We start from the raw sequence: 12,499 nt of genomic DNA, 5'->3' as shown, positions 1-12,499 counted from the left end.
ATGAAGGTGTCACCGTCTGATATGTTCTTGTTTGAATTTACTAAACAGCCAACACTACTATTCTCAAATGTTTTTGAGCTGCCTTGATCTCATTGGAGAGGCAGGATATAAATAATAATAATAATTATCATTTATACCCTGCCTCTGCAATGAGATCCAATATATAATAATAATTATATATAATAATATATTATCATTATATATTATATATAATTATTTTTATATTATAAAATACTTAATAGTGTGTATTAATGTTATGATTATATGTGTATAATTGTTTTTAAATTGTCTAATATATGTTGATGTTTGTTTCTAAATAAAAAATAAATAAAAATATGTAATAATATATTGTTGTTTGTTTATGTTTATTTGTAAATTAAATAAATAAAATTTAAAATATTATATGTTTATTGTATTCAAGGCTATTACGTCTTTGAATTCATGCCTCTTGGGGGGGTGCTTGTTTGGCCTCAGACAATGATTCCCAAACTCTGGCCCTTCAGGTTTTTGGACTTCAACTCCCAGAAGCCCCAGCCAGAATGGCCAATGGCCAGGAATTCTGGGAGCTGAAGTCCCAAACATATGGGGGACCAAAGTTTGGGAACCACTGGGGCCCTAAGACAAGGGCCACTGTGTGGTGGATTTGTAGTGTTACACGTGGGAGGGAGCCAGGGCAGCGAAAGCAGTTTATTTCCTCAATGTGGACGCCCCTTGGGCCTGCTCTGCCTCCTCTTGGCGCCTGAGGGAGAAGAAGAGAGGAGGAGGAGGAGGCCTCTCCTCAGTCCTCCTCCTCCTCCTCAGCCTCGCCTCCTGCTCCAATCGCAACAGCCCTTACTGCCGGGTGGGCTGAGCTGAGGCGCCCAGCTGATGCGAGGCTCCTCGGCCATGGTAATGTCCGTTGCTTTGTTACCCCCCGACCCTCCCCTGGAGAAGGAGGAGGAGGAGGAGAAGGGGCCCAAGGAGGGAGGGATGGGGGGCGAGGGGGGCCAGGGTGGAGGGCGAGGGATGGAGGGATGGAGGAGCATCCTCCTCCTCCTCCTCCTCCTCCTCCTCCTCCTCTCAGCCCAAGGAGCCAGGGTCTCCCCTGGCTCCATCCAAGGTGGCCCACCTCCCTCAACACAAAATGGAGGACCTCCCTGCCACTGCCAGGGAAAGAGAAGGGAAAGAATGGAGGGGGGCAATGCCTCTTTACAAAACCTTGGTCAGGCTGGGAGTGGAGGGCGTTTTGGGAATGGGATCCCCTCTTGCACAGAAGAATAAAAAGATGCAAATACTGTACATGTCAACCCATGCTTCTTATAGTCAGAATATAGGGCTTTCTTATTTAATTTGACATCCCTCTTGGAGATGTATGTAGTTTGAAATGCAGGGAATGTCCTGGGAAAGGTGGCCATACACGTCCTCCTTTATTCCAGGACCTGTCCTCCATTTTCATCCTCCTTGGAAGTCCAAAATGTCCCCCAGGACTAAGAAGCATGAACATTGCAGAAAAATAAATGCACACAGTTATAAAGGGCAACCCATGCTTCTTAGTCATGCTCCTCAGAAAGGAAGGGTTTTTCTTTTGACATTCCTCTTGGATATTATTATTAATATTATTATTACACTTTATTTATATAGCACTATAGATTTACTCAGCGCTGTACATACAATAAAATAGATAAAAATAGATACGGATATGTAGTTCGAAACATGGGAAATGTCCCAGGAAGGGGCAAGGTGACCATATACATCCTCCTTTATTCCAGGACCTGACCTCCCTTTCATCCTTTTTGGAATGCCAAAATATTTAGGAATGCCAGAATTGAAGATTTTTTGACATTCCTCTTGGATATATAGTTTGAAATGTAGGAAATATCCTGGAAAAGGGCAAGGTGACCATAGACATACTCCTTTTTCCCCCCCAGGACCTGTCCTCCATTTCAACCCCCTTCTGTCCAGGAGGAATTCTAAAATGTCCTCCATTTGGATCAAGACTAAGAAGCATGGGTTTATCGTTCTATGAGTGGTTTTTAAAAAGGTTTTTTGTGGTCATGTCCTCCATTTTTCTGCCGTATCCTCAATTTTGCAGTGCCTGGCATCCTTGGAGGTGAGAGCTTCTGGTCTCCCAGCCTCCCTCTTCTGCCCACATCCCCCTTTTCTTCCCTCTCTGGTCTGTGGTTGGAGGTGGCCCCCGGGCACCCAGGTGTGGTTAGGGTTACGGGGGTACTAGACTGGCAAGAGAGGCCCAGGGGCCAGGTAAGAAGGTGGGCTTTGTTCAAACACATATAGTGTTTGTTTTTATTTATGTATTGAAGACAGTCATCCCTCTGTATCCACAGATTCTTTATCCACAGATTGAAGAAGCCACAGCTTGAAAATTTTTAAAATATATATAAAATTCCCAAAAGCAACCCTTGATTTTTCTATTTTATATAAGGGACACCATTATGCTATACCATTGTATTTAATTTATTATTATTATTATTATTATTATTACTATTATGGGACTTGAGCTTCCACTGATTTTGGTATCCACGGTGGGTCTTGAAACCAAACCCCAGCAAATATGGAGGGCCCACTGTTTTTATACCCCACTCTTCAGCCACAAGGGCTTTCATGGCATCTTACAGATTGTTAATTTGGCAGTCCCCTGTCCTCAGGCTTACAACTTAAAAAGACAGTGAGTGGCACAAAAGGAGAAGGGAATGGCAGTGGGGAAGGGAATCAAGTCCAGCAGATACTGCCAATTCTTCTCTCCCTCCAAGGCCAGGTGTTCAACTCCTTTTCTCCTCCACATACACACAGAGGTGTACATGAAAGGCATGTTCAACAATATAGCCATGCTAGTCTGTAGAATCAGTATGTAGAGAGATCTTGTAGCAGCTTTGAGACTAACTGAAAGAAAGAAGTTGGCAGCATGAGCTTTTGTAGACTTCAGTCTACTTCCTCAGATGCTTTTTGCAAAGCATGTGTGCACACATCCCTGTGTGTGTCTGTGGTGAAGGAAGGTGTATGCATAAAATACAACGGAAGTGGGTACCACCAGTTTTATCCTAAAAAGGCTGAACCTGGGCCAGCCATATCCTTTCAAGAGTGTAAGGATAAGCTAAGATGAGTTGGGACCTCATCTGCCCACCACAAGGTAGGAATCCAAGCTCACACAGGTCAAACCCAGCGCCATGTCTGCTGCCTCTTTTCAGTTTTATATTTGCACAGACCTTTCAGTGCCTATGGGAATGAGCACATGGCAGTGAATAGAACACATAGAAGCATGCATATGTCATGATAAGCACACAGAAATGTACATACCAGGATGGGTGCAGTCATCCTCAAAGAGACAGATGTACAAATAAGGCAGTAGGCATGTATGTGTGCATTTATATATGGATATTGTTGTTTTGTGCTTCAAGTCATTTCCGACATAGGGCGACTCTTAGGGGACCCTGTCACGGGATTTTCTAGGCAAAATGTGTTCAGAGATTTGCCATTGCATTCTCCTGAGGATGAGAGGCTATGACTCGCCCAAGGTCACCCGGGAGTTTCATAGCTGAGTGGGAAATCAAACCCTGTTCCCCATAGTTCAATGCTCAAACCACTAATGTATGAGTTATATTAAGAGTGAGGAACTTCCAGCCTTGAGATTAAATCCAGCCCTTTTGGGGGTGCCAGTCTGGCTCATTGGTGTTCCAGCATCCCCTTTACTGAAATAATGCGGGGGGGGGGGGGGCAGGTTCTAGCTTTTCATTAGGTCTCCTTCTCAATTCCAACATGTTGACACATCTCTCTTAAGGCTTATTTAATAGCACTGAAGGGTTGAAGATAAGCATACTGGTCTTTTGGTCCCACCCTTTTCCCTCCACCCACCTCCTGGAATGTGGCCCCAAAGAATTTCTCTAAAACAGAATGCAACTCTCAGGCTAAAAGAGGTTCTTCACCCCTACATTATGTGGATTCTTGGTTCCCGGCCTTTGGTTCTTCAGATGCTTTGGACTTCAGCCCCCCAAACGTTTTACTTTTGGCCAGGATAAGTGCAGCTTTGGGGAGTCCCAAACACATGGAAGACCAAAGATTGAGAGCCAGTGTTGATCTAAATATGCAAAATCATCCAAGCATATGAGGAAGCATCTAAGGATGGATGTCCACCTGCAGACAGCCAATGCAGATAAATCTGTAGGTGCAGACAAAGGGAATCTGATAGACATGGACACCTGTATATGTAAGGAATATACAAAAGAATATGCTAAATGAGTCAGTTTCTCAAACTGGTCTTTGAGAATTGCCTATATCTGAGGCAAGGAGCCCTAGGTTAGTACTGAAGAAACTTCCCTGAAGAGCAAGCTGAGAATAAATTTACTGCCTGATGTCACTGTCAGAGGAGAGAGTAATTTGAAGTTGTTGTGTGCCTTCATGTCCTTTCCAGCTTAAGGCGATCCTTAGGTTAACCTATCATGGAGTTTTCTTGGCAAGATTTGTTCAATGGAGGTTTGCTATTGCCTTCCCCCTGAAGCTGAGAGCATGTGCTCAAGGTCACCCAGTGGGTTTCATGGCTGAGTGGGGAGTTGAATCCTTGTCTCCATAGTCCAGCACTCAAACCACTGAACTATGCTGGCTCTACACGCAGATAGATTCCAGGAGAGGGGGAACTATTTGGTTCTCCAGATGGGCCTACAGTTCCTTGGGGGTGCATTGTTGGAATTGTTTGCCAAAATATCTGAAGTGGACTGCACTCCTGTTCAAGAAGCTTCAAAAGCTTTGTGGGCTCAAATTGCCTTAAAATGGATTTCCCCAAGCTATGCATCAGGTGAAGGGCTATAGCTTGGAGGAACCCTTCTTTTGCATGTCGGTCGCCCCAAGTTCACACTAGGAAAGATCTTACAGAAAACCCTGGTGAGTCTTTGCCAGTCAGTGTAGACAGTCATGAACTAGATGGGGTGATTTTATCAAGGCAGCTCCCCATGTTCCAGTTTAGGTGATAAACTGAGGCTGGTAAGAAGCTTTGCTCAGAGATTAAAGAGAACCAGTTAGGTTTGGTCTAGCCCTTTCCCAGTTTGGTCCTTAACTTACATGGGAGAGAACAAGGCAATCTCCAGATATACTTCCATATATTACTCATTTCCACATATAGCCATTCCTTACAGTTTTTCACACGTAGTTGTCTCCATCTACTGCAGGCAAGCAGATTCTTTCTGAACAATCTTTTCATCTCTCCCTATGTTTCTTCCCAAGGTTGTGTTGCTACCCAAGAGTAATCTTTGTCTGCTCATTATACAGGAGAAGGTGATTTAAATTATCCACGTGCTGAAGCATCTTCTGTACAAAAGAAGACTATTAAAGCATTTGGGTTTTCATAATTTATGAAGGAGATGGCTAAGGAGGGACATGATGGCCTTCATTAAAAGGGTGAATGATATAGGCAAGAAACTTTCTTGCACAACTAGTACGTGGAGTCAGCCCATATTTCTACTATTTCATGCAACTTACCATATATACTTGACTATAAGTCAACCTCATGTATAAGTTGAAGGCAGGTTGCATGGCTAGAATTATGGATTTTGATATAACTTGTAGACAAGTCGAGAATAACACTTAGGGGTGATGCAAAGGATAAAGCCAAGGAAAACTGTGCAAGAAAACTTACACAATTAGCGTGACTGTCTGTGATCACACTAAAGGCTTCATGGATGAGAGAATGTAAAGGAGGCGTGACTTCTTCCAGAACAGATGATACTCTTGCCTTTCACCAGGGGATGGTCCTTTTTATATAAGAATTAAAGTACTTACATTGGTACTTACATTGATTCTTGGATACGTCAACTCAGGTTTTTGGAGTCAATTTTTTTGACTAAAATTTGTAGATTTATACATGAGTATATACAGCAACATATGAATTTCTCACTAGTATGGGATGAAAGGATGACCTCTAATGTAGGGGTGGAAATAATGTGGCTTTCCAGATGTTGTTGAACTACAATTCCCATCAGCCCCAACTAGCATAGTCAGTGGTGAGGGGTGCTGGGAGGCCCAACAACATCTGATTGACATGTAATTCTCACCTCTGCTTCAGGGTGTATGTGCTTGTGCCTGTGTGTTTTAAGGCAGAGGTGGGCAACTTGTTTCCATCATACTGGCTAGGACTGATGAGAGTTGCAGTCCAAAATCATATGGAGGGCCACAGATGTGCACCTCTGCTATAAGGGTCAGGATCCAGGTATGGGGAGCCCCATTCACTTTCTCTATCTTTCTTTTGCAGTCAGCTCCAGATTCAGGGAGTGGCCCTCCTCCTGGGCAGCCGGCCCCATTTCCCCCTGCCCCACCACCTCCACCAATTCTGCCTCCTCCTTTCGTAAGTCAAGTGTTGTTCAATTTGCATTTCAGCAGGTGTGTGCATGAATGAGAGTGTTATGCAGTTGATGAAGATCATCAGGATCCACTGGGGATTTTGAGTATATCTGGAAAGACCACAAGGGAAATGACATGTTTGGATATAAATTGTGGGCAACAGTCTGCGTGTTGGGAGACCTGCCTTGGAATCCTGAAGAGACATGCAACCCGTTGTTATCCCCTGCACCCTACCCACAAATTGAGGGGGCATGAAAATCCTTGAAGGACGTATAAATGGCCTGGAGGGGTTATGACTTTGCCGGCACACTGCAAATGGCAGGAAGATGGTGACAACAGTGATGATTGCACCATTAACATAAAGTTTGCATCAAATAGTTTAATTAGAACAGAGGCCTCTGTGCCTGAGGAGCCTACAATCTAAAATTCATCACTAGGAAAGGCAACTCACACTGCAGAAATAATCCAGTTTGAGATGTCTTTAACTGCCCCAGCTCAGTGCTAGGGAAAACTGAGAATTGTAGTTTATTGTAGCACCAGAGGTCTCTGACAGAGAAGGCTAAATCTCTCACAAAACTACAGTTCCTAGAATTTCCTAGCATTGAGCCAGGGCAGTTAAAGCAGTCTCAAACTGGATTATTTCAGCAGTGGATTTAGGACCTGAGATAGTAAAATAACTCCATTTAGAATAACCTTTTTAGTCATGGTAGGAAACTGTGATAGTTAAAGTATTAAGCTAAGCTAACTTGTAGCAGGCTTAGGATGGGAAATGTATGGCCTGTGGGTGACACAAAGCCCCTTTTCCCTGTTTGCCTCCCCCAAAGTCCCTGGCCCCTCCCCCAAAATTGGAAAAAATATTAACCCAGTTTTCCAGCCAAAATATAGGACCCATGCACACAAAGTACTACAAAAATGTGTTGATTTGGGTCTCCCTACTCCTCACTATCCCCCCAAACTGGGAGTGACACACTCACAGAGGGGCCCTCCCCCTTCTTAGTTGCCCTATTCTGATAATATCAATCAAGGCAGCACACTAGCTGCTCTCTCCTGGGGAAAATTCTCTCCCACGTTCAGATCATTCATATACTTACCAGTAAGTGTCAGTCAAAAACGTTCTCCAAGAACCTTTGTCTTTGTGTTGCTCACTACCAATTGGAAGCAGTGTTCTCTTGGAAAGATATATTACAAGATGCATTCTAGGGGAGATGGGCAAGGAGATGTCTTCAAGACCTTAAAGGTCATGACAAATTTTGGAGAAGTTCAGAACATGGCCGTGTTTCCTCATTTATTTCTTTATTGGGGTCACAGTCAGGGAGTGCTATGTCTAAAACATGGATTAGGGAACATTATCAGAATTTCAGGTATCAGTTATTCATGTCTGTGGTAGAATTTTTTAGGATTTGTATGTGATGCATACAAAATGTGTGTATGTGTGATGTTATATTTTGAGGATTATTCTGTGAAAGTAGTTCCTTTTTACTATGTAATCTAATTTGTTTTTAGTTAGAGATACTCAAGATATGTTTTGCTAAATGGCATCTGCTTTTGGGTACCGATGACTGGGGAATACTACCTTTGTGTATTTCTCGTTGCTTCTAGATGCCTCCTCCTGGGATCCCACCTCCCTTTCCCCCAATGGGATTGCCCCCAATGGGACCACGTCCACCCCCTATGCCACCCATGCCCCCAGGTATGATGCCGCCTCCCCCGCTGATCCCACCCATGCCTGGACCACCACCCTTGGGACAGGTAATTCCCATTCACAGTATCTTTATTTGCCTTTCTGGACCATTGCTTCTATAATGCATATGGTCTTGCCTTCTCTTTTATTCCAGATGCCCAATATGGTGCCACCCATGCTGCCTGGAATGATCATGCCCGGGGTACCCGCTGGACCTGTTCCTGTCACTGGAGGGGTGAGTGTCTGGGAGAAGCAGGGATTCAGGGGAGTAGCAGATAGGTCAGGAGAAGTGGAGAATCTTTTTCATCCCTGGGGCTGAATTCCAATCTGGGAAGGGTCAGAGGTGTGTATTCCTTCTAGAAGACATTTGGTGTTGACTGCAAGGGCTTTTGACAGTATGCTGTTTTATTTTCTGTCATATTTTGTGTTTTGATGGGTCTGTTTTAAATTCTTTTAATTCTATGGCTAGTTCAGTGGCACTTTATTAATCACATGTGCTTTTACAAAGATCCTTCCTTGTGTTTTTGTGTGTATTTATTATAATTCTTATAAGCTGCACTGAGTCCTAGTTTTAGGGAAAGGTGGGACAAATATGAATTAACCACCATAACAATAGCAATGGCGATGATGATTCTGTTACCAAGGTCATATTGTGGGGAGAAAGACTAGATGTTTGTTGTTAATTGATGTCAAGTTGACTTAGACTTATGGCATTCCTATGAATGAGACATCTTCAAGATAACTGTCTTGCTCAAGTCTTGCAGTTTCAGGGCTCTGGCTTCCTTGATTGAACCAATCCATCTTTTTTTCTTACAGTTGTAAACCGCTTAGACATTGCTTAGGCGGTATGAAACGGTATATAAATGAAGCTTGTTTTTCTACTATCTTATTGTCCTTTCTAACGAATCATGTCTTCTTGTGGTATGTCCAAAGTAAGACAATCATAGGCCTGTTACAGACTGTCAAAATAAAGCTGCTTCGGGTCTCTTTGGAGGTATGCTATTTAAATGATGCATGGGTCCTAAGAGTCCGGAGATCGCGCCAAAGCCACACTCCATTTATAAGCACTGGAGGGCAGCTTTGGTGCAGCTTCCGGATTCTTAGGGTGCATGCATCATTTAAACAGCATACCTCCAAAGAGACCCCAAGCAGCTTTATTTTGGCAGTCTGTAACAGGCCTCAGTTTAATCATTTTGGCGTCTGTGGAGAATTTATGCTTGATTAGCTCTAAATTCTTACCAATTTAGAGATTTCTCCACCAGTGATAAAAAACAACAACACATTACTTCTATGATGTTTTTGCAGAAGTAAGCCCCACTGTTTCCTGGACACCAGAATTCACTTCTAGTGCAACAACCTGAGAGCTCAGTTCTTTGGCATTAGATTGCCTCTTATCTCCCAATCACTGATCAGAGATAACATCAAAAGCAGCTATGGATTCTATGTATGTCTTTTTATATGTTTGTATAAAATTTAATTTAAAAAGAAGAAGACATGGGTTAGGTGGGGAACTCCTCTCCCACAGGCTGGTGGTTCTCCATCCATGATGTATTATGCGAGATGCCAGAAATTATACTCATAGTTGAAGTTATTTGGCATTTAGAGATAAGGGCAGGTATACCCCTTGATATTGGCTTAATATATCTTGTTGTGGCCATGTCAGTATATGTGTGCTACAGGGTACTTTGGTTCTGAAACATAGTGTTGCTGAGTAGAGCTTTGGACTCCAGCTTCCAGAATCCCCTCTACCAGCATGGTGGCAGGAGCTCTGGGGATTGTAGTTCCAAAAGTAATATTTCCCAGCTCTGCTCTAAGCCAGAAGGTTGGCTATTACTGGAATTGGAGATTTTCAGATGGTGGCTGCTAAGGCCAAGCAGCTGTGGGTCGTGTTATCAACTTGGCTCAGTCCAGTGAGACAGCATTTGCTGGCCTTCAGAGGTAGCTCGTGGATAGCAAGATTAACAGTGTTGAAAGAAAACAGCAGATGCATCAGGACCTTACTAAATGTGACAAACCCAAACAATATTGTGTTTCAGTGGCCTCCTTTCCCAAAAGTAAAGGAGAAGGGACAGTGTGTGTGTGTGTGTGTTGCACAGCCATATGCTTTATCCTTTCCTCGCTGGCTCTAAATCATTCTGCTAGGCCTTTTTTTACACACTTGGCAGAGAGGGAGAGATATTAGAATTTTCCCCAGTGTTGGCTGATTGTTGAGTCCAAACACCTTGATTTACCTCTCATTTCTTTTTGCCAGGCAACCCCTGTGGCAGACCCATCCAGTGGTAAGCATTCTGCAGCTGTATTTCTAATGCATTTGCAGTGCATCTATATAAGTAGCTTTTTGTGCATTTCTGTGAAAAATTTGATTCGCAGATCTCCCTCCAGATCCTCTTCCAGATGTTTTTGGACTGCAATGCCCATCAATTCCAAACAGCATGGCTGTTTGATGGGATGGGCTGGAATGATGGGAGCTGTAGTCCAATGACATCTGGGGAGGAACACAATTGGCCCACCTCTGAAATAGAGTTCTGCCACTTCCCAAGCTCTGGCAAGAGGGCCCTTGTGCCTTCAATAGGTGGGTGCTTGGAATGAAACCAGCAGCCACAGAGTTTCCCAGTGTAGAAATGCACAGGGATGTAGAGTGGTGCACATGCTGCATTTTAGCCCCTAACATAACTGCTAAGGGGGAATTGCCCTGGCTGTTATCATAGCCATTTTTTTTCATTTTGTAAAATAAGATTGTAACTAAACTTATATTTTACAATAGATTACTGTAAAAAAGTTTGGATCCTGTGCCAGAGGTGGGAAAAGTGGGTTATTAATTGAATGAATGAATGAACGAACAAGTAAGTAAATGTATAATGGCTCTCATCAAAGGCTTGTCTAGGTGAGATGGTTTTCCATGCAAGCTGAATCCCAGTCTCCCACAGTCGTTTTTATTTTTTTTTTAAATGAAATTGGTTCCTGGAGAAACCAGCCTTCTGAGCCCTAAGCCATCCTACCTATGTAGGCTGCATCTACACTGCAGAATTAATGTATTTTAATACCATTTTAACTATCATAGTTCAGTGTTATGGAATTATGGGATTTGTAGTTTTGTAAGATATTTAACCTCTGTCAGAGAACTCTGGTGCCACAGCAAACTACAAATCCCAGGATTCAGTAGGATGGAGCCATGGCAGTTAAAGCAGCATCAAACTGCATTCATTCTGCAGAGAGGGAACAGCTCTGGTCTCCCTACCATCACCTTGGGATTTCACAACCTTTTTCAGGAGGTCCCTGCAGGAGGAATGACACCATTCCTAATCTCTGCTTTCCTTTTTTGCAGCCATTGTGACTCAAGCAGCACCGGTGGTGAGTAATTGGCCAAACGTTTTTAACAGCATGCCTGTAATTTTTTCAAGCAGGTTGCAGGTGGGGATTAAATGCATAGTTCCTGCTTTTTTATTGTGGTAAATCTAAATACCATCCATTGGAATTTGTCTTTTTTATTGCAAGATTGCCATATCTTCCTAATACTTGGACTACAATGCTTCTTTCCTTTTTTAAAATTGTTTTTATTAAACATAACCACGATCACAAACATTTTTTATAAATATAGCTAAAACACAAACAATAACAAACACTAACAAAACAAATGAAATTAAACTACTCAACAAAAATAAACATACACTGCTGTTTACCCCCGCCTCCCCCACCAATGGATATATACCACTATTTCTCTACTTCCTTATACATGAGAAAATATTTATGCTTCCATCACATACCAATTCTGTTTACTTTACAAAACCTAAAACTGATTCATATCCTCAGTGAGACTGAAAGTATATGATAAACAATTTCTAGTCTTTCTTAAAATTATTCAAAATTTCTCTTTGATAGATATTATCAATCTGTTCATTTCAGCAAGGTCACTCATCTTCCTCAGCCAATCTTTTTGTATTGGCGTTTGATGCTTCTTTTTTGTTGCCAAGGTCAATGCAATTCTTCCCCAGTTGGGGGTGTTGGGTAAACTATGGCTGTCATGTAGAGCATGATTAGGGACTTGCTGGATAAGCATCTGGGAATAGGAATGTAAAACTTCATGGCATTCATTCCCCCATGCAAGAATAAATAATTTCAATGATTTTTATCCATGCTGTATGAAAGTAGTTTTCTTTCTACTTTCCCCATGCAAGAAAGTATCATTTCAGTTATTTTTATTCCTGCTCTATGAAAATAGCTTTCTAGTTCTTGTGATTTTCTTTTCCCCATTCAGATCCCCAATCCATTGACGGGGGCCATGCAACAGAACATGATTGTCGGTGGCTCCCAAATGTTGGATACAGGCCGGAAGGTAATTAACTGTTGAACAGCAGCAACAAACCAAAGGGATTGTGAGGTTGAGAATAGACTTGCAGAGGTCATAGATTCTTGCTCAGAGCCTTTCAAAATGGCAAAATAATGGTGCGCTTGGACTTGTGCTAGTCCAGAAAGCAGTGTGCCTTCCAGAGAACCTCC

General features: G+C 42.6%; 1 protein-coding gene across 6 annotated transcripts in view; it reads left to right on the top strand.

The window, feature by feature from the left end:
* The first annotated feature begins 818 nt into the window (after positions 1 to 818).
* The window catches only part of LOC149322578 (pre-mRNA-processing factor 40 homolog B-like), a 34,247-nt gene continuing 22,566 nt past the window's right edge, over positions 819 to 12,499 (top strand). For 5 of the 6 annotated variants that reach the window (XM_089480202.1, XM_089480177.1, XM_089480168.1 and 2 more), the window contains exons 1-7: positions 819 to 888; positions 6,233 to 6,325; positions 7,921 to 8,070; positions 8,157 to 8,237; positions 10,254 to 10,281; positions 11,328 to 11,353; positions 12,258 to 12,335. In XM_089480202.1, the coding sequence (XP_089336328.1) occupies positions 868 to 888; positions 6,233 to 6,325; positions 7,921 to 8,070; positions 8,157 to 8,237; positions 10,254 to 10,281; positions 11,328 to 11,353; positions 12,258 to 12,335 (477 nt within the window). In that variant the 5' untranslated portion in view covers positions 819 to 867. The remainder of the gene's footprint in view (positions 889 to 6,232; positions 6,326 to 7,920; positions 8,071 to 8,156; positions 8,238 to 10,253; positions 10,282 to 11,327; positions 11,354 to 12,257; positions 12,336 to 12,499) is intronic. The other variant, XM_089480194.1, reaches the window with a different exon arrangement.

This window comes from Sceloporus occidentalis, unplaced genomic scaffold, assembly GCF_023333645.1.
Source record: "Sceloporus occidentalis isolate IW3139 unplaced genomic scaffold, rSceOcc1.0.p SCAF_1, whole genome shotgun sequence".
NCBI lineage: Eukaryota > Metazoa > Chordata > Lepidosauria > Squamata > Phrynosomatidae > Sceloporus > Sceloporus occidentalis.
The sequence above is the reverse complement of the archived record's forward strand: the minus strand, read 5'-3'. Positions and strand labels throughout refer to the sequence as shown.